This window comes from Solanum dulcamara, chromosome 11, assembly GCF_947179165.1.
Source record: "Solanum dulcamara chromosome 11, daSolDulc1.2, whole genome shotgun sequence".
In the NCBI taxonomy this organism is placed as follows: domain Eukaryota; kingdom Viridiplantae; phylum Streptophyta; class Magnoliopsida; order Solanales; family Solanaceae; genus Solanum; species Solanum dulcamara.
In genome coordinates this window covers 61,506,856-61,534,369 of record NC_077247.1, presented here as the reverse complement: position 1 = coordinate 61,534,369, position 27,514 = coordinate 61,506,856, and the positions used below count along the sequence as shown (strand labels likewise).

The 27,514-nt window shown below is 34.1% G+C and overlaps 3 protein-coding genes across 6 annotated transcripts; 2 read left to right on the top strand and 1 right to left on the bottom strand.

Annotated features, from left to right (window-relative positions):
• Positions 1-357: 357 nt before the first annotated feature.
• Positions 358-10,014, bottom strand: LOC129872085 (serine/threonine-protein kinase BLUS1). Of its 4 annotated transcripts, none has more exons than XM_055946956.1 (22): positions 9,759-10,014; positions 8,757-9,119; positions 8,468-8,673; positions 7,504-7,758; positions 6,967-7,091; positions 6,816-6,860; positions 6,651-6,732; positions 6,481-6,549; positions 6,244-6,414; positions 6,074-6,139; positions 5,114-5,182; positions 4,890-5,015; positions 4,610-4,683; positions 3,609-3,875; positions 2,901-2,977; positions 2,683-2,759; positions 1,716-1,841; positions 1,603-1,645; positions 1,441-1,487; positions 1,026-1,087; positions 904-955; positions 358-713 (listed from the first exon to the last, which is right to left on the bottom strand). In XM_055946956.1, the coding sequence occupies exons 3-22, from the start codon at positions 8,636-8,638 to the stop codon at positions 690-692; spliced, it is 2,028 nt and encodes a 675-aa protein (XP_055802931.1). In that variant the 5' UTR covers positions 8,639-8,673; positions 8,757-9,119; positions 9,759-10,014; the 3' UTR covers positions 358-689. The 4 variants fall into 4 exon arrangements, with proteins under 4 accessions (XP_055802931.1, XP_055802929.1, XP_055802930.1 ...); XM_055946954.1 differs by having other exon boundaries at positions 8,468-8,887; positions 8,961-9,119; XM_055946955.1 differs by having other exon boundaries at positions 8,468-9,119; positions 9,232-10,014.
• Positions 10,015-12,457: 2,443 nt separating this feature from the next.
• LOC129872925 (probable phospholipid-transporting ATPase 8) lies at positions 12,458-20,706 on the top strand. Its single transcript, XM_055947881.1, has 11 exons — positions 12,458-13,382; positions 14,406-15,766; positions 16,835-16,945; positions 17,078-17,354; positions 17,467-17,555; positions 17,638-17,746; positions 17,822-18,031; positions 18,158-18,283; positions 18,723-18,821; positions 19,167-19,358; positions 19,976-20,706. Exons 1-11 carry the CDS (start codon positions 12,993-12,995, stop codon positions 20,540-20,542), a joined length of 3,531 nt encoding a protein of 1,176 aa, XP_055803856.1. The 5' UTR covers positions 12,458-12,992; the 3' UTR covers positions 20,543-20,706.
• A 3,518-nt stretch (positions 20,707-24,224) lies between these two features.
• LOC129873380 (uncharacterized) lies at positions 24,225-25,362 on the top strand. Its single transcript, XM_055948463.1, has one exon. The coding sequence runs from the start codon at positions 24,394-24,396 to the stop codon at positions 25,222-25,224; it is 831 nt and encodes a 276-aa protein (XP_055804438.1). The 5' UTR covers positions 24,225-24,393; the 3' UTR covers positions 25,225-25,362.
• Positions 25,363-27,514: the final 2,152 nt, after the last annotated feature.

The window sequence follows — 27,514 nt, the reverse complement described above, 5'->3', positions numbered from 1 at the left end:
GATTCATTAATGTCTTCGAAATCATACAAATTCAACTAGCTCTTGAGAAGTGAAAATTAGAAAGTCATGGGACCTGTGTTATACAAGTCCTCTGTTGCTTTGTGTTGTTTCCTCAATCTTATAATTGTCTACTTGTTCCTTTTCAATTTAGCTGGAAAAAAAGAAGCAGCATTTCATGTCATTATAGGTCGCTTTTTATGACAGTCACTCCTCCCCGCCCCCCCCCCCCCCCCCCTACAAATCCCCACCAAAACAAAGAGGGGGGAAAATGAAAAAAATTGTTTATCTTTAAGATAAAACGTATATAAATGACACATAAGTTACATAATCAACAACTGAAAACATCAACATTAGGAGTTTCAATTGGACCAAACTCTTCCATAGAGGTTTATTTGACTTTGAAACAAGAGCTTACATTTTGCAAGGTGATTTACACAAGCTGCACTTTTTTTGTTCCTAGAATTTCAATTAATATTGAAGGACAACTTAAATACAAAACCGAATTGTTATATTACAATAGATAATCGATATTCTGACAATGAATAGCATCTCAAAATTTGGGTGCCTACTTTACATTCACATATGGTACACAAAAATACAACAACCCACTCGCCAAGTAACTTAACAATGTTCCTGAGCACAAGCATGTGTAGTAACTTCACCAACCACGTGGTGGTGTAGCCTTCATATCAGCGATTCAATTTCTTTTCCAACTGCAAGCCATAAATGACAACTTGAGAAAACATGTCATCAATAGTTACTTGGAAATTTTATTATAAACAGTGCAAGAAAAAAGCAGCACAGCATTTTCATTTTCCATTTTTCAATTTTGTTCTAAAAAAAAATCAGACTGTTGGAATAAAATAAAGGAAATGACTTCCCAGACATTTGTACAGCACATACCTGAACATTTTTCACCTTTTGTCTCTGCAACTCTTCCACAAGACTTCCAATGCTGAAAATTGATACGAGTTCAGTTTAACATAACAAGCAACCAAGTTCAAATTTGTCACCGAATATCATACCTTTGTTGCAATTGAATGACCATTGATTGCAGTTCTCTCTCCCTAACAGAAGTAGCAGGCGTCTGCAGAATGTAAGTGCTGATGTTAGGAGGATGCAGGAGCATGCCATAATTCAGACGCACACCAAGCATTTGTTTTACACACTCATGCATAGGATAGGGCACATCACCCCCACCCACCCCCTTCCTTTACTAATAAAATTCTAACCCCTTAGGCCTTAATGGCAAAAGAGTTAAGACTCAACATAAACACCACTCCCACATTATATTAATGGTCAAAGGGATAACTGGTATCTCTACAATACTCTATTTCCTAAATTGCTTGGTCTTATCTCTTTTAATAATTAAAAATACGTTATTTTCAAAATGATGTGGCACATTTCTAGTATCATATTACATAACAAACAAACAATTACCTGCGGAAGATCACCGGTCCCAGCTTCAGCCAAGTCTGTAGGGTTGACTGAAACAGATGTAAATAACAAGCCAGTCAGGGGCAACACATAAATACAGTTAACATTCAACATCGAAAGGAGTAGTAGTCAAATGTGACGACCAAATGTAAATAGAAAAATTACCAGATCCTCGCTCCGCGAACTTGATCAGCTTCACTAATTCCTCCTAACAAGATGCAGAACAGATTAGCAACAGGTAACAGCAATGCACAAGATTTTAATGTAGTAGAAATTACCCTCTGCAAAGTATTCTGCTGTAGAATGCATTGCAATGTTGGAAGAACTGAAGCAGCTGTTAGGCCTATATTGCTTGGACTAGTAGAACCTCCCTGAACTGGGTTAAAGAAATAGCTTGTAGGTTCCTGAACAAGTGAAAAAAGGGCAATGGTTACGAAGTCATTGCCTAAAGAGAGATTGCCAAGTTTGACACTTACCATGAGAAGACCAAGCAGAGAAGTAAACGCTGAAAGTGAAACTAAAGAAACCCATGCAGAATGCAACTTTATTTAGCAAATAGAAAGAAGACAGCAGCTGAAAGTACTAAAAAGCAAATTCCCTGACAAATCATTTTATGCTCATGTCACAAAGCAAACGGTCTTAATTCAACATAGAAATACTTCACTCCTCTTAATTAAGAGATCTTTAATAGAAAAGCTCAGAAACCGACAAAAATCAAAGAACAAATTTCTCCCAAACAAACCTGGAAGGATTTCTTTGTTTTTTTTTAATGAAGAAAAAAATGATTTTAATGGATAAATCATGAATAATTTTTTCCCTCTGAATGTACTATATATTCAAGTATGTGGAAGGAAAATATTGCCACTAAATGCTAAACACAATGAAGCGGAAAATCTTTTTCTTGGTGATCAACAAAGTGGCAAATCTTCAGCTTCACTAATATTTAACAGGCTATGGCACAGGTAACAATCACTTATGCAGGTATGAGGAATGCTTGTAACAAGAAAATAAAGCAGAGTCATCAAAAAACACAAAAGTTCAAAGGTATCCACAGTCTACCCCCCAACCTAACCTTTTCCACTCTTGTTGTTCATATCTTTGGATAAACCATATCATTGGCACTAGTGACTTGGTGTTAATTCACATGTATTAGAGATGCAATCTGGTCACTGAAGAAAAATCCTCTTCATAATGCATTATTATAGCTGATCTGACAATCAATGCAAGAAGGCATAGTGTGTATACCTTGGGACTTAGATCTGCTGATGTGACTTGAAAACGTCCCTTGCGTTGGACAACAGCTCCTTCTGATGAATCTTCTCCTGAGACAAGCATATACAGAGACTCAGGAGGAAAGGTAACAAAACAAAGTCATTTATAAAATCAGAATTCATAATAATCTGAAGGCACTTGTATTTTTTAAACATCACCAAGTCTAAATTCATTGTCAGAAACCGGATTACCTAAATCTTTTTTATGTCGATACTGCAATGGGCCGCTATGGTTTCGTTCAGACTGGTACTTTGGATGTTGATATTCCCTACATATAAACAATGTAACACAGCTTGAAACAACAATTTACTGCTCGAAATATGGCAAACGTAGACTGAACCATTGTCAATCATTGCACATTAGGCAGCCCCCTATGCACCTCATATTTTCCTAGAAAGGGTTTCCATGTGATTTTAAGATGACACAGACTCCAACAAATACTTTATACATGCAGATAACATCAAAACTCGAACCATATAAGTTGTAGATAAAAGTGCATTCTAGAGAAACTATCATAACTGATGTCAAAATTATATGTAAAATTGGTAGGAACTTGAAGCACTCTAACAATTCAGTCAACACAACACAATTAGCACACTCAAAGTATTCAGAACCCACAAAGCACAAGAATCACACTACTTCCTGGTTCAGTAATCTTTGCAGGTGGTTTTTCATTTTCAACTGAATTACAATTTCTTCTGTAACAAGAATCGACTAGCTTGGGGTACATTTTCACTACTCTTCCTTCCTTTTCGAGAGAATAATATGATCTACTAGCACATAAGTAGTATTACCATCCTATTATAGCTATCTTCATCAATATTGCAACTGTTTTTTGTTTTCAGAAAAAGTTGACCAACTCTAGCAGTTCAATTGGTGAACACAACAAATAAATATACCTCTCTCCATCAGTAACAACTTTTTTGGGTGAAAGAGCGTTATCCTGTAGCAGTGAACCACTAAAAAACTTTTTATGCCCTGGAATAACAGAACGTGGCAAGGAGCTACTCTGTCGCAGATTCTCACCATCATCTTTTCCACCATCTTGGTCCTCAACTTTTGCTAGTGACAGCATATCATTCTGCTGGTTAGACTCTGATCGCATAGCATCTTCCCAACTTGGACTACTAGCAGTTATGTCATCTTCACACATATCAAAACATCCCCTGCATTGGGTACAACATTTTATATACACATAAATTTCAAAAGGAACAAAAACTAACAAGTCGGAAATATAATAATTTCCACTTTTTCCTTGAAAATTTTACTTTTTAACAGTAATTCCACTATTTCTGGAACTTTTTGGCTTAACCGACTTTCCCTTTTCTTCGATAATGGGTCCTTCAACAAACTTATCCGCACTTTCTACTCTGTGAGCAGGTTGCTTCATTCATCTGTTAATCTTATGCAAGCATGCTTTCAAATCCAATCACAGGGGGAAGAGCTAGTTGAAAGATATCCCAGACACAATGAAGGTTGACATTATTCAACTCAATGAAAGCAAAAACTTTTAAATCTTTCACACAGGAAAATCAGTAGACCTTGATCATAAAACCAACTGGCTAATTCTATATCTTTAAGTCGATTACTAGCATGATGATTATGCAAATTCTATACCTCGGATCATATACCCACAGCACTTAAGCATCAAGACAGGTTTTAATATTTGAACATCACTTTCCTTAATGTTCCAGACTCAGCAAGACAACCCTATAATGCATAAACAGGGTTGTGCGTACAAAGAATATCACATTCCACATGGCAAAAAGTAACTATATATATAAATACACACACACATCTGTATTATAAAACGAACTGGCTATAATTGGGTTAGTGATGATGGATTTACTATCAATTGCCAATAGAAGAAGCAGAACCAGGAGGAAGACAAAATTCTTACTTGAGTGCTTGAAGAGGCTTAATAGGAAATGCAGCAAGTGAACCGTCCAAATCATGATCGTCATTCAGCTCATCCTGAATGGAGATATCAACAATCATAAATCTGATAATGGAGGACACATTTGAATAACTTGTAAAAATATCCAGTCCAAAGAGATAGCAGACTGGAGTCAATTGAGTATGACAAGAATTTGAGAAGGCTTATTCCAGCATCAATCCATCGAGAAAGAATCGTATATAAAGAGAAGTAATGAGTACTTCAACATGGTTAGTATGACTACCTCGTGAGATAGGACACTCGACTGATTATGCCTTTCTGCTACAGAACCAACGTCACCATTCCCCTCCCTTAGCTTCCCCCTAATACTTGAATCTTCAGCATCTGGAATTTCGTCATAATCCGGAAGCTACAGACACCATAAAGAAAGGATAAATAAATTTAATAGACAATAGATATTGTTACCTAAACTTAATTGTTCTAAGTGAATGGACAATAAGTGCATACAAGGGCAGCTTGGTTCTTCAGATCCTCCAGGTTGAAATTCCAAGCACTGATACCACGAATGTATTCTTGCTGCATCAGTGAATATTCAGAATTACATTGAGAAATTGACCTTAAATATATCTCTCTGTGTATATATTTGCAAAAGCAACACAAACATCTGATGCCAAATATTATTTCTAAAATATGATGGAATAAAACACATCAAGGTTCTTTCTCAAGTAGAATCACTCAGTATCACCTCATTTTGTAACATAGTTGGTGTCATCTCTAAGAATCATCGATTTCTGTTTCGCTCTATTCAGGCCCATTTTGCGCTAATGTTAATTCTTTTCTAACTTAAAAGAGCTAGAAGTATATTTACAACAAAACACAAAGTAGTCATTTGTGTACTTTGACCTCCCAACTAAAACAGAAATAGCTATATAATGTGATATAGTTTGTGATGGAATTATATCCGATAGCAATAACAAGACAGTACCCCAAACTCATTGAAGTCTTCTTAAATCTGTATACACGTTCTAGTATGTCTCTCACTATATAATCGTAACAAGGTTACAACTCTGGGTGAGCTTTCAAATACGCACACCACTGCTAACTATGGTTCTCCAAAATCTTGGTGAGTGTTTTGAGAAAAGAGAGGAAAGAATACAGCCTCTCATCTTGCTTATTATCCAGATTTGCTGTATGCTCTAATAATAGTAGATACTTTTGACACACTTGATGCATGTGTATAATAATATAACAATAATGGAGGTAGAATTTTTTATTTTCATTTGATATACGAAGTAAGTTACTTTAGACGATTGAAGCTTTATGAGTATAAATAAAAAATACAGACTCGCAACCAATGGCCGAAAATCCAGAGCAGCTATGAAACACAAAAAGATGCTGCGGATACATTTGTGAATCGTGAGATTTCTCTACCACGTAGTCTGCAGTTTAGGCACATTCAGTTTTCACCTGTGATAAATGGTCCTTGTCCTCATACATTGCCTGGTTCTGTAAAAGATAATCTGCTTCTTTCGCCTGATAGAGCAGTTCAAATTGCAAAAATCAGACTCACATATGATTTCCATATAATGGGGAAATGCCATCAGCCAGAAAAGCACAGTACAAGATGGGCACAAGACCTTAAGCATCCTAAAACGATCACCTAGAGGTGGGAGGCCATCAAGGATTGTACGTGCCAAATAATCACTTCCTCGTGATTGTTTAAAGAAAGGGTGCTTCAAAAGCTTCTCAGAAGACGGACGCTTCTTTGGATCTTTAACTAAGCAAGCCGCAACCATTTCTTTAAAAGACTGCAAAAGCAACAAAAACTCAGAACCAAACTTCAAATGAATGAAAAGCTTGTCAAACACACAAACCTTAGAGAATCTCTTGTCCCGTTCATAGTCAAGACCTGGAGGTGCATTCTGTAGGGTCATCAGCAGAACCTGAATTACAAGTAGAAAGAAAGGATCACAAAAGAACGAATTTTCAGAAAACTTGAAACCACTTCCTTGACTGTTTTGTATAGCAAAGAACATCCATCAACCTTCATGGGTGGGTACTTGGAGAATGGAGCATGGCCATGAGCAAGTTCAAGGGCTGTTATTCCAAACGACCATATATCTGCTCTGTTAATTTGAAACACTTATTAGAAGGTATGAGAGGTGACCTAGAACCAACAATAGAACCGATATGCAGATCAGATAATTACTTAAAATCATATCCATGCAGTTGTTGCATCACTTCGGGAGCCATCCTGATTAAGAAAAAAAAGAAATGCAATTACAAGTAAAAGAGTCGGTCCATATAATGATGACACTAACAAATAAAAGTTACACCTCACTGCAACCTAGGGAGCTTACCAGCATGGAGTTCCAACAAAAGTATTTCTTGAACGCTGCCTATCACCAGTATCAAACATGCAAGCAGCAACTCCAAAATCTGCCAATTTAATAGTACCATTTGAATCAATCAAAATGTTCCCAGCCTGCAGAGAACACATACCAAAATAATAAGTCAAAGATGAAAACTGGCATAAGTATGCACATTGGAGTCAGAAAAATGAGAGTAGATCAGATGAGATTAGCTAAAAAACTATTCCCATGTGAAAATAACTTTGCCAATTTGGTTAACAATGACAGAAGAGAATGTTATTGACAGGGAGAAAAGAAGTGGAGGAAGAAGGGTGAAGAGAAAGAGAAACTTAAGAAATTTGATCAAGACCACAATTGAATTTGCATTTTATGCAGAACATAACACAACTTTGATATCAAAGAGGCTCAAAATCCGAGACTAAAAAACATATGTACAAAAAAGAAGCATCACGTTTCTTCTTCAGTAAACAATTAGTAAAGAATGCTTAAACTGTTATTCCACAAAAGCAGATATCAGAGTGATACCTTTACATCTCTATGGATGTGTCCATGGAAATGAAGATACACAAGGGCTTTGAGGACCTCGCGCAATAATGTAGCAATTACAGGCTCTTCAAAACCATCAGGATAAGAAGATTTCATGATATGAAGGCAAGATCCACCAGCCATGAATGGCATGACAACCCAAAGGCTGTGACCTGCAGTGAATGAGCAGTGTGCACGCAGTACATTTGGATGATCAATCAAAATCATGGTCTGCACCTCTCTCCGGATTCCATCCTATTTAAATCACAAAAAATATTTTGGAGGCTTCAGCAATTGAAACGAGGCATACATTAGGTCCAAGAATGCTCCTTAAAAAAGTTTCTGTAGAAGGGATTATTAATTATGAATAAATGTGGCATATTCTGCCAAAATAATTACTGGACATGTGGTACATTCTGCACAAGTGAATACTTGTCGGATCTTTGATTTTTATAATTAATTTAGATTAAACTATTTAATAAAAGATGGATAAATCTAAGAAAGACGTACATAAAAACTAAAAGAGATGATGGCCTAAAATCACACAGTAGAGTATAGTAACACACCAATGTAGCCCCATCTTCATTAGAACTAGTAATACAAACTTGGGAACATTTTGTGCTTCAATCTTTAATGCATGAACAAGATATTTACTCAAAAGAGTTGGGGCTTTATTAATAGTATAGACTAGTACAAGTCTGTACCTATAGTAGACAGGGGACTAGGAGATTTGCTTCCTTATGTAGATGGATCAAATAAGTATGGTCATGCAACCTTCGTACAATATTGCCAATTCCTTTTCAAGAAAAAAAGATACTTCATAAAAAATAACCAGGTAACAAGAACATATCTAAATCAAAAAGGAGGTTCGCAACACCAGCATTCTGACTTCTGACCAAATTTAACACCGGGGCATTTTCCATCTAGCATATCACTAAAAGACATATATAGTTAGCAGACTTACCAGGTCATTATTGCACTTCTCCAAATCTAGAACCTTGATTGCAACAATCTCATTAAGCGGAATACACAGAGCCCGATACACAGTTGCACTGACACCGTCTCCAACTTCCTCATATAAATTATAATCTTTTGCGTTGACAGGGAACTTTTTCTCTGATAGCTGTTCCATCATTGCTAGTTATATTGCAACATAAAAACCATCAAGCACTGTAGAGAAAAGAATGTGAGGCTTCTTCCAATTATATAGCATTTTGCTTGTGATCCACAAGATATTTTATAGCTCCGGCTACCTCATGAGATGAACTTTCCCTACCAATAACTTCAACAGGAATAAATTCCTAAAATGCACTAGATATAATTGTCAGACTCCTGTCTCTCAGATTAACAAGGTTTATAACCCAACAACCTTGATCATGATCACCTTCAAACACAATATTGCTGTCAACGGTTCTGAACAACACTTGAAAATGTACGTGAAAATGAGCCAGACGAACCTGGCCAATATATTCCGTGAGACCGCTCACAGAGATAATATAATATTCAACCTGAGTAGAATCCAGAAACGCAGTGGAGTACCAAAATAGTAGAAAGATTAGATGCAATCTGCCATTAGAAGCTGAGGCCTGAGTACACTCCAGATATGATAAAGCAATCTGCTGGGACAAATAAAAGGAAGAAACAGGAAAACTGAAATAAGATGAGACACACAAGACGTGAGTGTGTGTGTGTGAGAGAGAGAGAGAGAGAGTGCGTATAATCTAGTACCCAACAGGCTGCCCGCTGCACTGACTATAGTTTCAGACTTCTAAAGGATAAATGCCCTTTCCTTTAGTTGGAATAACGGGATATATAATTGTAATCCATGTTCTCATATATGAAGGGAAACTTTAAATTCATTGGCCTACAGAATTTGTAAAATAGCAATAAAACAGAAGGAAAAGCCTAAATATGCAAACTAGTAATAGCACAGAGAGACCAAAAAAAACTTAGAAATTCATGTGATACGAGATTAGTTCAGCTAACAAAGCAATTAAGTCAACATCTAAAATCAACAATCACAAAACAAGTAGAGTCCCAATAACTTCAAGTCCAATGCAGCTGAAATCAATAAATCATCTCAAAATCTAACATTTCGGTATCAATTCATCATGGAATTAACACTATATGAATCCAATTAACAAGCAAACGTGACAGATATTGTACTATCGAGGACAAATTTGATCTTTAGCAAAGTTATAAATCTGGTATCTGGAGAATTGAAACAACAAATTTCAATCTGAAATGTGTACAACCTAGGGTTCCGATGCGAGCTGATGATATGCAAAAGAGGAATTTCGAGGACTGAATCTGACTAAAGTTTGACAGAAAAATGGAAATCCAGATAAAACAGCGTCGTTTATGGAAGGTGAATTTGGGGATGGAACGGTTGGACTACTCTGCCATTGATGATGATTACGAATCGGAAAACACTATAGTTGTTACGTTGCAGTTAGTCGTCCCCGGCTACTCTCATCGTATCTTCGCCTTTTATTTAAGAGAGAGGGGAAATTTACTTATACCTTTATATATTAAAAAGTTATAGTAAGTAATTTTATTTCTTTTTTTCTTTTCTGGAAGAAATAAGTTTGACTGCTGAACGACAGTACATTAATGGACTTTAGTTTTACCTTGGATGAAAAAAGGAACATGCCTTTAGGAAAAAAGAGCAGATATTTCGACAAGGTACTCGAATTTCCACCACTTTTGTTTTCTTTTGTTAATTTCTTGGGAGTTGTTTACTTTTACTTGTAGAATTTAAAAAATAAAAATAAATAATTTATTATTTAATTTTTAATTTATCTTCTCCATATTCTTTGGTCGTCGTTTACAATTTTGCCTGAACAAGACTTGCTTTGACATAAATTTAGCTGACCTTCCGTTGGTAGCCTCCAGAAGTAATTAATTTCCCAATTAAAAATTGCCATTTTTAACGCAGTATTTGATTCTTATTTTATTTTCTACGTAATTAATATAGATACTTATATATTGTAAGAAGTTTTTTTTTTTTTTTTTTTTTGATAATTATGGTGTCTGAATCGGTTTTCACACACCTCAATTAGTTTTACGGAAAAAAAAATCATTTAGAGTGTGTTTAGTATAAAGAAGAATATTTTCAGGATTTTTTTTTTAAATTTCTGTTGAAATTTGAGTTTGAGACATCATGATTCTCACCCCACTTTTTTATAATTTTTTTATTTTTTGTTTTTGTTTTTAACAAATTTTGCAAGAAACAACAAATCCAGCAACTTCCTCCAATTCTAACACAGCAATATTATAATTTGTTTCACTAGTTTCAAACTTAACAAAACTCTTTAATATTTAACCCTTTCTTTTTTTAAAAAAAAAAGATTTAAAAAATGTTGATGTGTGGGGGAAAACAAGGACAGAACAATCAAAAATTAAATTTGGTACATTGGAGAAACACATAAATTTATTGATATTATTCATAAGTTACATCACTTGAGTCTGCTAAGAAAATAAATCAGAAAATCAGCATATTTATTTGCCTTTTTCAAATGTGTGATAGTAATATTGTTCACTTCCAGCAAATATTGACTCTTATATTGTATATCCTCCTTTTCGATAAATTTGACAATGAGCAATAAATAGTCCATCTCCACTTTTAATTCTTGGTAGTCCCCTTCTTTTGTTAATTTTGAGACCTGGTTTAATGGTTCATAATTCTATAGGTCCATAGTTCTGTAGTGAGACCTTGTTGCAGGCTTCGACTTATTCTAATACTACCTTAACATTTACTTTGACATAGAAGAATGTTAAATAATGACTCGAAAATAAAAAAAAGAAGTTATACATGTATGATTGAACATGTAATTTGTAAGAGTTGAAATAAAAACACAACCTTTTCCTATATGATCATCAACATCGAATTTTCTTGCTAAATAATTTTATGTACAAATATTACTTTGCATTTTCTACATTTTATTTGCAATAAATTTTAATATATGAAAAAAATTAACCATAAATTCTTTTTAGAAATAAAAATATTTTATTAATAAACAGGATGTGTATAATTTTGTTTTTCACTTGATTCTTCTGAATTTTTCCGGTGATTTGAGGTCTGTTAACAGCATATTTCTTGAATATAAAATGATTTGGACCTCCTTGAAATTTGGATCTTATTAAAGTATTTGATTGTCAAGAAGAATCCAGTCATATCTTGATCTCTTTATAAATATATCAAGAGTTTATGAGATATTTTAGATGTTTTTTTAAGAAAATATGTTATCCTTTATATAAATATAAATTAGGATTTAAAATAGAATAACCTCCAAAATTTCTAATTGAAATTGAACTCGTAAAATCGCATAAAATTTAAATAATAGGTTTAATATATTTCGAAAATTGAATCAGAACTCTATGTACCAATAGATACTACTACAAAATTCATGTTGAAAAGCTTAAAATACGCCTTTGGAAATCCGAACTAAATAATGGAAAAATACACTACTACGTTTAAAGAATGTGGTGCAACGAATAAGACAATTTTTTTTAAAATTAAAAATCTCAAATTCAAATATTAATTAAAAAAAAATACTTGATAGGTGTTTTCCACGAATACTATCCTACACGGTGTGAATGTGTGATCCGCCATGGCCCCCACTAAATAGCCACCTCATCACCTCAATCAGTGCGCATCGAACCACGCACCTCCGGTCGTGAAGACTCCTGTCCAGACGGTTACAATATACGACGTCGTCCTCCACTAAAAAGTACTAAAGTACATTATAACTATAGTCATCGTTAATCTTGACCCAAACTTATATACCGATTTACATCATGAGCCACGTGTACGGTTAGGATGAATTACGTCATTTAGTCAGTCCACGTAAGTCAAAGTTCAGATAAAAGCCAAAAAAAAAGCTTCGCTATATTTAGCTGCCATAGTATAATTAGTTCGACTGTTCATTCTATTTTATTACTTGTGGAAAACATAAAATTGACACATATTGTTGGCCAACCAACTAGAAACTCCTCATTTTCATTTTTTTCTCTCCTAATCTCAACCAAATCACTTTCTTGAAAAATTTATGGAAACAAGATTGTCCATATTCCATTGTGTGGATGCTTCTACTTTTCTTCTTCTTCCTGCAAGTAAATGTAAAAAAAAAGTCGGAGTTTAGAGCATATTTGTCATTTCACCGACAGTGGAACTGTGGAAGCAAGGGATCTTTAGTAGTACTAAAGAACAAAGATAAGAATTTTCAGGAAAACTAATTGTTAGGGTTTACTTTTCTTGAAACCCCATTATCAGTTTTGGTATTTTGGTGATTTTTTATGGCAATTTTAACATAAAAACATGATAAAAGAAGGATCTTGATGTTAGCAACCCTTTCATCTTGTTTTGTTTCAGTGGTAAGCTGTAAGAAGTACTGGTTCAAATCCCCGTGGTCCTAACCCTTTTTCGGACCTGTGCATAGTGGGAATTTAGTGTACCGGACTGTTTTTTTATTTTATTTTTGGAGAAGATGGCAGGTGGTAAGATGAAAATAAGTTTTAGTAAGATATATAGTTTTTCGTGCATGAGGTGTTCATTTAAAGAGGAACATAGTCAAGTTGGGAAGAGGGGTTTTTCAAGGATCGTGTATTGTAATGATCCTGATAACCCAGAACAGGTCCAACTAAATTATAGGGGGAATTATGTTTCTACTACAAAGTACACAGCAGTTAATTTCATACCCAAATCATTGTTTGAGCAATTTAGAAGGGTTGCAAATATATACTTTTTTGTAGTTGCTTGTGTTTCATTTAGTCCTCTAGCTCCCTATACAGCCAGCAGCATTTTAGCGCCTTTATTGGTTGTGATTGGGGCAACAATGGCAAAAGAAGGGATCGAAGATTGGAGGCGCAAAAGGCAGGTATATGCTTAATGTATTATGATGCTTGAGAATCTTTTGTGCTAGCTACTAGTTAATCCACTTTCATAGTTTTTTATGCTCTGTTTTCCGCGGCTGGGATCAAATAGCTCCCATTGGTGTTCCAATCCCGTCCCTGTTCACCAATCAAGGATAAAATCTAGCTAGGGTGAAAATTAATCACTGTAATGATTTTGCTTTTACATGGTTAAATGAGCTAGGATTTAACTCGGCCAATGTGGTTGAGCAACTAAGGACAATGACTTTGGGGCAGTGTTGATTTCATAATGAGGCTGATAGAAATGTTAAGTAGATATTTGTCATATATTTATGTTGTGTCTAGGCAACAATACTCGTAAAGATAGAAACAAAGAGAAGTGTAGTGAAACTTCTTTACAAAAAGTAGTGAAGCAACTTCAAAAGAAAAGAACCTATTTGGAATAAATAAACAAATAAATGCAGTACCTTTCCTGACCCAATGGTTCATTGCCTTAATGAACATTTTCTGTAATTGAGCTTCCCAAAACGATTGGGAAATAAAAGATATTTTCTCAAGCACAAACATTGACTACTTGCTACAATTTTTTAAAATTAAATTATTACTTTACAACATTTTATATCCCTATTGGTATTTGGTTGAACGCAAGTGTTTCAACTTTTTTATTTCCCCGGCGAAAAAAAATCTTTGAAAAGGATAATTTACTTGGAATAGTTACTGTTTATTGCACCGTGTATCTCAGGTGTAAAATCAGATGTACTATAATGTGAGTGGTCTGGATGTCATGTCGAAAAACATCACTAGGACTTTCTGATGTCTTTAGTTGTGTAATTGCAAGGTTGTGCTTTTACTTTCTGATCAATAGTTTGTTCTTAGTCTATGTTGGCATGCATTTGGTCCTGGCAGTTTGACAAAAAAAAAATGTTGGCAACTTGGCATGCTTTTGGTTAGTCGTAAGCAAGTTCAGGTATATATTCTGTGGTTTTTCTTTGTAAAATTTTAGTTCTTTTTTATGCAATCTTTTTCAGGATATTGAGGCCAATAACCGGAAAGTAAACGTATACACTGAAAATCATACTTTCCAAGAGACTAGATGGAGAAGTTTACGAGTTGGTGACCTTATTAAGGTTTACAAGGATGAATATTTCCCCACTGATCTGCTTTTGATTTCATCAAGCTATGAGGATGGGATATGTTATGTTGAAACCTCCAATCTTGATGGAGAGACTAACCTTAAGGTGAAGCATGCATTAAATATCACATCCTCCCTGCACGACGACGGTTCTTTTCAAAATTTTAAAGCTGTTGTTAAGTGTGAAGATCCAAATGAAGATCTTTATACATTCATTGGAACTCTGCATTATGATAATCAGCAGAATCCTCTTTCAGTGCAGCAGATACTTCTGCGAGGTTCCAAGCTACGGAATACTGATTATGTTTATGGTGTGGCCATTTTTACTGGTCATGACACAAAAGTCATGCAGAATTCTACGGATCCTCCTTCTAAGAGGAGTGGAATTGAGAAACGGATGGATAAAATAATATATGTTCTTTTTGGTACCTTGATTACAATAGCTTTTATTGGATCTATCTTTTTCGGGATTGAAACTAAAAATGACATTTCTGGTGGGAAACTAAGGAGGTGGTATCTTCGACCAGACAAGACAAGTGTGTTTTATGATCCCAAAAGAGCTTCACTGGCTGCATTTTTCCATTTCCTGACAGCCCTTATGTTGTATGGTTACTTGATTCCTATTTCACTATATGTGTCTATTGAAATTGTGAAGGTTTTACAGAGCATATTCATCAACCAAGATAGGGAGATGTACTACAAGGAAACAGATAAGCCAGCTCATGCAAGAACATCTAATCTGAATGAGGAACTTGGGCAGGTTGACACTATACTCTCTGACAAAACAGGCACCTTAACATGCAACTCCATGGAGTTTGTTAAATGTTCAATAGCAGGTGTTGCGTATGGACGTGTTGTGACAGAGGTAGAGAGGGCCCTGGCAAAGCAAAAACGAAATGGAGCACAGGAAGTAGGTGATACTTCCAATGACGTGAAGGAATCAAGTGACCCCGTTGTTAACTTGGAGAAATCTATTAAAGGATTCAACTTCAAAGATGAGCGTATAATGAATGGTCAATGGGTCCATGAGCCTCATCGAGACATGATACAAAAGTTTTTTAGAGTGCTGGCAATCTGTCACACTGTTATTCCTGACGTGAACAAAAAAACAGGTGAGATCTCCTATGAAGCAGAGTCACCAGATGAATCTGCCTTTGTCATTGCAGCAAGGGAACTTGGGTTTCAGTTCTTTGAAAGAACACAAAGCAGAATTATACTGCATGAGTTGGATCATCAGAGTGGCAAGATGGTTGACAGGTAAATCTTTGATTTGTTTTTTTTTTCCTGTATTGGAATCTTAAATATTCAGAAGTTCTGTCGAAGATGTGAAAGTGGTTTGCTCATCCAGTAGCCAAGAATACATCCACATTTCCCAGTTTTGTCCTTTTGGGATGTGGTTTATCTACTCTGTTCTATTTCATCTCTTTTGGTTGTGTGGTTGTGAAGAATCCCTGGCAGGACTTCTTTCTGTTGGTTGATAATTTTCTCAGGGATTAAATACTAGTTTTGTGGCCTGTCAAGTGCCAACCAACAGTATGACAGTAGTAGCTTTCTCCTTCAGATTTCTTGAAAGCATAATACTATACAAATAAATAAGGTGGCAGTTGTTTCAGAAACAGGCGACAAAAGGCCATTAGAGAAATGTTTTTAGTTTTACAAAAAATTGAAAAAACTTTCTTCGATCTTGTTTTTTTGAAAAGATCTTTCTCGAGAAGTTGAAAAAGTTTTTGACAAAAAATTTCAACATCTTTTGAAACCAAGCATCAGAAGTGTCTTCTTTAGATGAAAGATCACATGTTATAAGAATAGTGAGGTCCTTGGTCCTGAGGAAAAAGAATCAGACCTGCACGTAAAGGGACATGTTGAAGACCTAATATAAACAAATGAAAAGTTTCACCTTTCGAACAACTTGATCTCCCTTTAGAGAAAAAACAGCTTAAGTTTTTAAATGAGGTGATCAAACATTTCAACAAGAATTATTGTGTAAATATCCAAACTGGGATGTTATCCTCTTCCTCATCGTCAGCCCCTAATATTGTTGAGTCAGATGCTTTTGTTTCAACAGCAAAGCAAGATTCACTGTTTCTATAAACCTGTTATGTTAGATCTGCTTTGATACTGAGATCAAATGAGATATGAATAATTTGCTGCAACTTTTTACAACTCACGTTTCTTCAGTTTCAAATAAATAATATACTGCAATGACCTTTAAAAATTATATCAGGGCATCGTCAATTCTTTACCTATCCATTGTTTATGGATTTATTTTTACCCTTTTCCTTTATTAGTTTCATTGCTTTTTGCATGACGAGGTCTTCATTTCAGATCATATCAGCTCCTTCATGTCTTAGAGTTCAGTAGTTTGCGGAAGAGAATGTCTGTAATTGTAAAAAATGCTGAGAACCAGTTGTTGCTCCTCTGCAAAGGTGCAGACAGGTCTGTATCTCCTTGCACTGCCCTTGCGTGTGTCTACTTTTTCTTATCAAGTGATCAAATATATGATTCAAATCCTCCGATTCTGTTTAATTTAGACAGATATCTTATTGCTCATAAATTTCCTTTTGTTAGTGTGATGTTCGAACGGCTTTCAAAAGATGGGCCGGTCTTTGAGGGTATAACAAGGGAACATCTTAAACAATATGCTGAAGCAGGATTGCGAACTCTTGTTGTAGCTTACCGTGAGCTTGATGAGAAAGAGTTCCAATCTTGGGAACAAGAGTTTTTGAATGCCCAAGCTTCTGTAACGGCAGATAGAGATGCTTTGGTGGATGCTACTGCTCAGAAGATCGAAAGGGACTTAATTCTACTTGGTGTTACAGCTGTTGAGGACAAACTTCAAAAAGGGGTGAGCTTTAATCTTGTGTTGTACATTGCTTGCAATTCAGCGGAGCTTGCAATCTCCTTTTTTCGCTTTGCATTGTACATGACTTGCTCCAATTGCAAACTGATCACTGCAGGTCCCAGAATGCATTGATAAACTTGCCAAAGCTGGGATTAAGATTTGGGTCTTAACTGGTGATAAGATGGAAACAGCTATCAATATTGGGTAGGTTTTACTAGTAAAATGATGCAACTTCTATAATCAAACGATGACTGGTGTTCTCATCATCTCTCTGAATGTCATCTAGGTATGCTTGTAGTTTATTAAGACCAGATATGACGCAAATCATAATTACTTTAGATTCTCAAGACATATTGGACTTGGAAAACCAAGGAAACAAGGAGACTATAGCAAAGGTAGAGGATTTTGGATTGGTTGTGCCTACAATAACACAAAAGAATTATATTTTTTACCAAGTTCAACTGTCTCAGGCTTCACATGATAGCATTACAAAGCAAATAAGGGAGGGAATGTCACAAGTAAGCTCAAACAGAGAAATTACTGCATCATTTGGTTTGATCATTGATGGCAAATCATTGTCATTTGCTCTTGACAAAAAACTAGAAAAATCATTCTTGGAGCTTGCAATAAATTGTGCATCTGTTATTTGCTGCCGCTCCACTCCTAAACAAAAAGCTCTTGTAAGTGCCATCCCTTACAATTTTGTATTTAGAGAATTTTTTTCATGAACTGTATACAAAGTTTGTTCAGTATTTCATTTTGTTGACCATTTGAATAATCTGACAAAACTATTTGAAGATATGCAGGTTACCAGATTGGTGAAAGTCGAAACACACCACACTACATTAGCAATTGGGGATGGGGCAAATGATGTAAGCATGCTGCAAGAGGCTGATGTTGGGGTTGGCATAAGTGGTGTTGAAGGAATGCAGGTTAATATTTTTCGTCTAATTCTTCCTCTTTTGTATTATCCTTTTTCCTTCCTCTATTTCTCAGTATTTGGGAAACAATTACGCTTCTACATAGATGTGAATTGCAATAGCTTGACAAATTGTCATCGCCCAAAGATGTACTAGCGTTGTTTCTCATTTCAACATTCTGCCATTGATATGGATTTTTGACTTAGCTGAAGCTGTAACACTGTTTTTTCTCTATCAGTTGCTGCTGTTTATTTTGGCATAAATATTATTTACGAAGTCAGTCAAAACTTCGAGTCATAAGCTTTTTCCAGAAGACGTTCTCTCTTCTTGTCTCTCTTGATGGACTGTGATTTCTAATTGTGTAGTAGGCTATATAAGCACATATGCTTTTCTGCCAAATAATGTCCATGTTTTAGAGGAGTTAAACTGATGATTCTGCAAATCTTACTAGGCTGTCATGTCAAGTGATTATGCAATTGCTCAATTCCGTTTTCTTGAGCGCTTGTTATTGGTCCATGGCCACTGGTGCTACAGGAGAATAGCGATGATGGTAAGTATTCGCTATCTGTTCTTGGAGAAATAAAAATAAAATTGGATATGACCAGAAACCACATCAGGCATTTTGTTCATCTTGGGTTCAACGTGCACCAAACAAAAAATTGGTACCATTTTTTTTTTAACCTTATTTGTAAAAACTGAATTGATGTAATTAACATTTGCAGGATTGAGGTGAATACTTTATTTAATCAGGCATGCAATATAATTATTTAAGCAGGCATAATTTTTAAACCATTAAGAAGTATGACACATTTTAAAAAGTGAATAGCAGTTTCATGTTCGGTTTTGAGTGAGAGACATTTATGATCTTCCTGATATCACTGTGGGATGGTTGCAGCTATGCTACTTCTTTTACAAGAACATCACCTTTGGGTTGACTCTTTTCTGGTTCGAGGGCTTCGCTTCTTTCTCTGGACGACCTGCTTATAATGACTGGTATATGTCATTATATAATGTGTTTTTCACATCACTTCCTGTCATTGCTCTCGGTGTCTTTGATCAGGATGTTTCTGCACGCCTATGTCTCGAGGTCTGTCTCCTATTTTATACTTCCTTTTAAGCACTTCAAACAAAATAATATTTGTTTTAACAAAAAACTATTTCATATTCACCGACTTACAGCTAGGCAAAAGCATGAATAGGATGTTAAATAAAGGAGTGGCCACATTTACATGATTATTAATGCATCGATTACCTTCATATAAGCATGCACTTTGGATTAGGCCAAAGCACAACGACAAGGTTAGGAAAAGACATTACAATGTTTCCATATTTTATGTGTTCTTTGATCTCTTTTCCAAGAGGATACAATTATACAAGTGAGTAAGAGGGCCCCAACCTTGAAAACCTTTTTTTCTTAATTACTTTGCGGCAAAAGGTCTGATAGAAGCGAAGATTCTCAAAGGGATTACCAACCAGGGATAGAAGGTTCTGTTAGACGAGACACGTGAAATGAATTGTTGGTGCTTTCATGCATACTGTTCTATTTATATGAAGATGTAGTTGAAAGATTCAGTTACAAGATTTAAATGAATCGCTACTAATCTATGAAGCCCGTTCATCTGCATTCTTGCTCAAGTTACTGATACATGCAAGTCGCGAAGGATTTCTTTCCTTTCTTTATATTTCTCAGCATCTCTTTTGCAGTTTCCTAAGCTCTATGAAGAGGGAACGAAGAACATTCTCTTCAGTTGGCGCCGCATTTTAGGTTGGATGTTGAACGGTGTTATCTGTTCTATGATCATCTTCTTTGGCACCACCAATTCACTCGGGCATCACGTATTCCGGGAAGATGGTCAACCAGTTGACTATGGAGTCCTCGGAGTGATGATGTACACGTGTGTGGTGTGGACAGTCAATTGTCAAATGGCAATATCTATCAACTACTTCACTTGGATTCAGCATGTTTTCATTTGGGGCAGCATCGCCATTTGGTACGTGTTTTTAGTTGTTTATGGCTCTCTTTCGCCTATAATATCTACAACGGCGTACAAAATTCTCGTGGAAGCTTGTGCTCCGAGTCCATTCTATTGGCTGGTCACCCTTGTGGTCGTCGTTGCCACTTTGTTTCCATACGTTATGTACAGGGCATTCCAAACAGAGTTCCATCCTATGTACCATGATCAGATTCAACGGAAACGATTCGAAAGTTTAAACAGTGAGAGACTGCTGAGGAGTCCAGTGGTCCGAGGCAAACAAAAGATACATCTTTAAGAATAGTTTTGTAGCTTGTCACATAACATGAATGAATGTTTAATATATGTATAAAGTTAATAACTTGTGTAAAGTAGACATATAGGTAGCGTTTGGCCCCTAGTATTTTTTGGGAAAAAATTGAAAAATATTTGAAAACTTGTGTTTGTCCATACAATTTGACATTACTTAACAAATATTTTAAGCAAAATCTCCAAGTTTCCAAGTTCTAAAAAAAAAAAATGTAGAACTTGGGAGTTTTAAAAATTTTAAAATAACTCCAAACTTTTATGTCTTATAAAACACCAATCATTTATTAATTTCAACTAAATATTTATCTATCAATTTACTTCATTAATATGATCAATCAAGATTTTATAAAAGAATGGTTTGATATTATCTTTTTCGGAAAAGAATAGTTTGAGTGACAAGATTTGAATTTTTATTTTTATTTTTAATTCGAATGATGTATTGCTCTTGCCTATAATGCTATGTTGTTGTTGTTGATTGTTATCAATTATGTTATAAGTTTTTTTTTAACGGAACATGTTCGTTATAAAATGATAACACAAATTTATAGATATTTTAAATAATTTTTAGAACTTATGGGTATAAAATAATATTTTTTGAAATTTCACCAAAATTTGGCAAAACTTGAGGTCAAACGCATGGTTCAATTTCACTAAAATTTCTCTCAAAATTAACTTGCTAAGAATATTTGGGAAGTTGGGGCAAACGGGGTCATAGTATTAATTAATGCCGAATGAATGAGCTAGGAAGTAGAAACTAGCATTTTGAAATGTCATTTTGGGGTGAAATTTATAATCATTGTGACTATATGTTTTCAGAAGAATATGTTGTTGATGTCTTCTCAGTGGATCCTCCTGAATTGTAGTATTAATTTATGGGGAAAAGACATCAAATGCATTCTAAAGTTATTCAGATAAATTGAAGAGCAACCTTTCAAAAATAACAATGATTTGAAACATAATGAGACAGCTTAACTATAGTTTGACTAATTATTTATTGTAGTTATAATTTCAGTTGTTATAGATATTTTCGTTTGTATATTTTTCTTACATTTAATATTTATACAATCTGATTTTCATTTTTTTAAAAAAGAAAATGAACGTTAAATCCCATAAATATTACTAAATATATACAAAGTTATTTTGTATAATCTGTGAGAATAAATTATTGGAATAAATATGTATATGTATAATTAGTCAGCATCTGGTATGTATAAGCAGTATTTGTATATGTATAAACAATTATCATTTGTATAATTACATACATTATACAAAAAATATAGTACACAATATTTGTATATGTATAAACAAGTAGTACATTATATTTGTATATGTATAAACAAATAGTACACATTATTTGTATATGTATAAACCAATATCATATATATAATTATATACATTATACAAATATATACACATGTTACTTATAATTTTGTATGAATCTAAGGAGATAACTAAAAAAACTAGAAGAAATCAGTGTGATATACAAATACAAATCAAAAATAAAAGATTGAAACTGTTGGAATAGAAATGAAAAAAAAAAAAAAACGCAAAGAAAATTGTGGGAGCGTGATTTGAGTGGGAGACACAAAATTTTTGAAAAATTGAAATTTGATTGTGCTTAATTAAATTAAGGAGAAAGTTGTGAGAAATACTATCAATTAAGGAGAAAGTTGTGAGAAGTATTTTGGAAAGGAAGGAGTACTATACATGTATAGTTTGTTGATTTATGAATTAGGTGTACTAATTTAATTGATGTTGATATATAATGTAGCTATGTTCGTCTTATTTCCTTCTCATCATTTGTTTCATTAATTTGTTATTTTTCCTTTGCCCCAAATTAGTTGTAGCTTTATATTATACTATTTTCAGTACTATTCAAATGTTTGTCACATTGAAAAAGGTGCTAAAACTATTTACATTGTTAATTTGCTTAAATTCAAAACAATTCAAAATTATTTTATTCCAATTTCAATACTGACATATTGCCGACATCCCGTAGTGCTATGCCGGCCCCCCTTCGAAACAAACTGAGATACAATGATAAGCCTCTCACGTATGTTTAATATGATTCGTCTAAATACATCTTTGAATTGAAACTGACTATAGGTTCAACTGATTCATAATTACATTTCAGAAACGTCTTAATTTATAGGATGTATTTCATTTATAAATTGCGATTCAAAAATACGACTTATGAATTGAAACTGACTATAGGACTCGCATGAAATGATTTATGACTTACAAATTGCATTTCTATGGTCCAACTTATAAATCGCAGTTTTAAAATTTAGTATTCGACGCACATCTAATGAGGCATTCTTGTATGTTGTCAAATGACAAATTTAGCGGCGATAGTAATATTTGTAACAGGACATAATAATACCGAATAACGAAGAAAAAAAAGGGGAAATAGGCCAACGAGATGACGTTAATTTAAACTAAGCATTACACTAGCACATTTGGATACAATTTGGGGAGTTCAGGAGAAATCCAAAATTGGAGTAAACCGTTTTGATAAAAACATGCATTAGGTTTAGTTTATCTAAAAATAAATGAGAAAACGATCAAAATATTCCTGAATATACGAGGGTTAAAAATATTTAAGTCCTTCATTATACATCATTTAGCAGAAATAGTCCTTAATGTATGAAACAATGATCATTTTAGTCCTAAGTTTTAAAAGTGACGATGCAAATCAAAAAATCAGTTAAATTTAATTAACAACACAGTCAAATGTTTGATTATTATGGGAAGTTCTATGCTTATTGATTTGAAAAAAGAAGAAGCTTGCAACCAAAATGTGTTATAAGAAGAATAAGAAAATTATATATTTCCTTATTGCAGATGCACATTATATTAGAACCTAATATATTTAACCGGATGAAATAAACATAAAATATCTTGATGCACACGTGTAAAGTGGATTGTCATCGAGGAAAAAGTTGCACCCTCTCAACTAAAAAGTATATGTGATAGAAGAGGAACAAACTTTTACGTTTTATTTATTAGTGAAAATTTGAGACAATCGAGTTACGTACTCATAGAAGCTTCCATAAAATAAAATAAAATTTGAAGACATGCTATTCAAATTGTCGTAGATTTATTTCAGAGATTTTATTTTCTATCGTGCATTAAAAATTTATTAATTCTACTTATTAGAACTTATATTAAATAAACTCATTAAAGGAGCTATATTACTCTCTTAGAAAATTATAGGCCAAAACTAAATTGCAGTTCTTTAACCTAAAATACAATGAAATAATATTTTTTATTTTCAACAAAATGTTTAAAAACGTTGCGCCAATAATGTGCTTGAATCAATTGTACTCTCAAGTGATTATCTTTTTAATAAATGCACATAAATCTCATACGACGAGCTATAATTTTAGTAGTAAATATGATCGTAAAGAAATTACATTTTATATACAAAATTTATATGTTTCATAGTTTATTAATAATTATCATATAACTAAAAGAAAGTTTATAAAAATCATAAATGATCTTTAAGTGTGAATTGTGCAACACATATATGACAATTATGTTTAAAATTTTTATATACAAATAGATATTTAAATATTTTTCGAACAAGAGAAAGAAAAACCAAAAGCCCTCCATATTAAAATCGTAACTAAATTTAAATAACATAGGCCAGGATATCATAAAGCAGACCACAACCCAAGTTAGTTCCTCTCATTACAACTTACATATATAAAAGCGCAGCTGGAAAATTGAAAGCGTCCGTTTTCCCTGTCATAAATAATTCTCTCTCCATTAATAAGATCATAACCTACAGAGACCATAAACGTGAAGCAGAGCGTTTATGAAATTACAGCTATTCACATGCAGCAAGAAGAATATTTCTGTCCTAGCTTTAGCAGCTACTCCTCAAATAGAGTGGCGGAGATTGCCGGTAAAATCTCCGATGAAATTAAACGTGATTCTGAGGTGGTGGAAGAGAACGTTGCCAGTGCCGATGGCGAAGAAGATTTTGAATTCACTTTGGTATGTGAAAATCCAGAGGGCTCGGATGGCGTGTTCCCCTTCGACCGTCATATCCAGCCTATTTACCCCGTTTTCAACCGCGATCTGTTATTAAACGACGTTCCTTATGGCGTAGATCGCGGAGGTGTTAACGGCGAATCGTCGGAAAACGACAATTGTTCAGTTCAAGTTTCGTTAAAGGATTTATTCTTAGAAGAGCGCGAACCTCCGTCGTCATCATCTTCGGAGGTCGATGAGCTGGAAAGTGTACCTCCGGGAACCTATTGTGTATGGAAGCCGAAGATAACTGAGCCTTCACCAAGCAGATGTAAGAAGAGTAATTCAACGGGATCGGCGTTTAAGCGGTGGAATATTCGAGATTTGATGCGACGGAGTAACAGTGAAGGCAAGGACAGTTTTATATTTCTGACGCCGGAAAAAGGATTGAAAAACGAAACTTCCAAAGCAAAGGACTCAGCTGAGACGTCTAAGGTCGCCAGAAAATTAAAGGCAAATGGCAACAGTAGCAACGGCAACAAGGTATCTTCGTCGCCGGCAGTTTATTTACGGAACCAAGCAGCAAAGGAAATGGATAAGAATAAGCGGAAATCATATTTACCATACCGGCGAGATCTGGTAGGTTTTTTCTCAAATGCCAACAGCTTCGGTAGAACTTTTCCTCCATTTTAGCAAACTTCCTTTTTTTTTTCATTAGTATAAATTAATTATGCGTATGTAAATATCTTAAATGAAGAACATGTGTCGCCATTCTGAATGATTTAGTTGTTAGAAAATTTTACTATCTTCGGATGATTGAGTTGTTTTGAAGGATAATCATCTATATCTACATAGATGATTCTAAATAAATTCTCTCAATAGTAGAGTTTGTCGCATAACATTTACTTAGTCCGGTTTACATGCTATCATATTGTTTGTATTTTACTGACCTAACATATTCATTAGGGCAATTTTTAATTAAAATTATATTTTATTAATATGAAATTTTAAATTAATTACTTAATACTTTCTTCATTTAAAAAAGAATGACCTATTTTTCTTTTTGGTCTGTTTCAAAAAGAATGATTAATTTTTTTAGCAAAATTTTAATTTCTAACTTTCTACGTGTCGTGTTTAAGGCTATAAAATTAAAAGGCATTTTGGTACATTTAACATATTTTTAATTTAGGACCATAAGATTGAAAAATCTTCTTTATTTTCTTAAATTTCGTATCAAATTAAATCTAAGTCATTTTTTTTAATAAATGGCGGAAGGAGTAATAAATGTACTTACTACAAATAGAAGTCTTTTTACCAAAAAGTGTTGGCGTAAATAACTACGCATATATATTGTTGTTGTTTGCATTTAAGTTGCTTGTTGAGAGTTGGGGACTCGAGGAGAGATCGTGGGGACTTTATTGTATTAATCGGGGAGTCATAACCGCGCCAACAAACTATTCCTTATTTAATAATCCTGACTAAATTTCCAACCTTAATTACCAATTCCAAAACCTGAAATCAGCTTTTAATGAAAAGCCAGTTCTCTGACTGGTTGTTGAGTTTGGTTTTGCTAGGTTAGAACATAGAGCCAATTCTGGAAATTAGCTTGCTCGAATTATGATTTAATTCCACTAATTTTATTTCATATGGTGGTTTTTGACTGAAGAAAAATAAAGTTTCTTAAAATTTGAGGATGAAACAGGACAATTTATGCCAATACGAACATTTCACTAGCTAAGAGCAAAATAAGAATAATACCTGAACTATGTATAGATTCTTTTTAAATTAATGGAGTATCGTATAAATGAAATAATACACGGATTATTTCTTAGTGAACTGCGCATGCGCCTTCTAAAACTTTTATTGGCATGTTACCTTTTACCTTTTAAATTAATGTTGCAACGTTTATCAAAATTAAGGATAATCGAGCCTCAATGCTAGGCAGAAACAGCAGAAGAATTCAAAGTGCTAAAAAGAAAATCGAAAAAGGCTAAGCTACAAACAGTATCCTTTTCAATAGTAAATAAGCTCAAGAGCTAGGAGTTCGATGTCTAGGTTGAGGCTCACTCATTGAAGTATGACCGTAGATCTGGTATACTATATTAAACCAAAAGCGACTGAACTCAATGGCCACTTCGAATGAGGAGAATCTTAGTAGCTCCTGAACTTACACTTTATTTGTGAGGTTTGATTCACATCTTGTAATTCTGTTCGTCATTTCCCAGACGTAATCGCTGATAGTTTTTCTTCCACTTGTTGCTCGGTTAACTCCGGTCTCCGAGACTTAATTCCATAAATAATGATGCACGTTCTAGTTAATCAATTCGCTACACTAACACAATAAACTATTTCTGGCTAAATGAACATATATGATTGAATCTTCGGGGGCAATTAAATGGACGAATTAAGTTGAATTTGGAGAGGAGAGAGGGGTTAAATAGACTAAGTTAATAAATAGACGGATTATTGATCCGTCTAAAAGTTTCTTGGATTGAAATAAGCTAAAAGAAGGTCATAACTCAATCCATCTAATTCTTACTAATTTATTTTATTTTATAAGTTTTTTTACTATGTAATAAAATTATATTTTTCTTTTATTATGATTATATATAACATATCAATTTTTTTAAAAAAATAAATATATTTTGACAAAATCAATGGGGGTGGCCAGGACTAAACCCAATTTTTTGATGAGCTAAAATGAGTTGGGATGAGTTAATAAATGTCAATGAACATATCATTTGCACTTTTGGCCCATATTTTGTGTTGTGATGGTCTTTAATATCTGCTCCCCCTAACAAATAATTTTTCATATGATATTAGTTTATCATATCATAATATCCATAAATTATGCGTGGACATGACTTTTAGTTTTAAAGAAACTTATACGCCTCTAGGCATAAATTTAATTGCTAATTAAAGAGCAGATATCAAAGATTAGCACATCTAAACACGGTATATAAGAATTACAAGATGACAAGAA

Excerpts from the sequence above, each read along its gene's own strand:
- LOC129872085 (XM_055946953.1), bottom strand. The coding sequence starts at position 8,638 with ATGATGGAACAGCTATCAGAGAAAAAGTTCCCTGTCAACGCAAAAGAT. Across the intron at positions 5,183-6,073 it reads ACAAGGACCATTTATCACAG|CAAGAATACATTCGTGGTAT; the intron begins GTGAAAACTGAA and ends TCACTGATGCAG. Across the intron at positions 5,016-5,113 it reads TGAAGAACCAAGCTGCCCTT|CTTCCGGATTATGACGAAAT; the intron begins GTATGCACTTAT and ends TGGTGTCTGTAG.
- LOC129872925 (XM_055947881.1), top strand. The coding sequence starts at position 12,993 with ATGGCAGGTGGTAAGATGAAAATAAGTTTTAGTAAGATATATAGTTTT. Across the intron at positions 18,822-19,166 it reads ACAGGAGAATAGCGATGATG|CTATGCTACTTCTTTTACAA; the intron begins GTAAGTATTCGC and ends GGATGGTTGCAG. Across the intron at positions 19,359-19,975 it reads CTGCACGCCTATGTCTCGAG|TTTCCTAAGCTCTATGAAGA; the intron begins GTCTGTCTCCTA and ends TCTCTTTTGCAG.
- LOC129873380 (XM_055948463.1), top strand. The coding sequence starts at position 24,394 with ATGCAGCAAGAAGAATATTTCTGTCCTAGCTTTAGCAGCTACTCCTCA.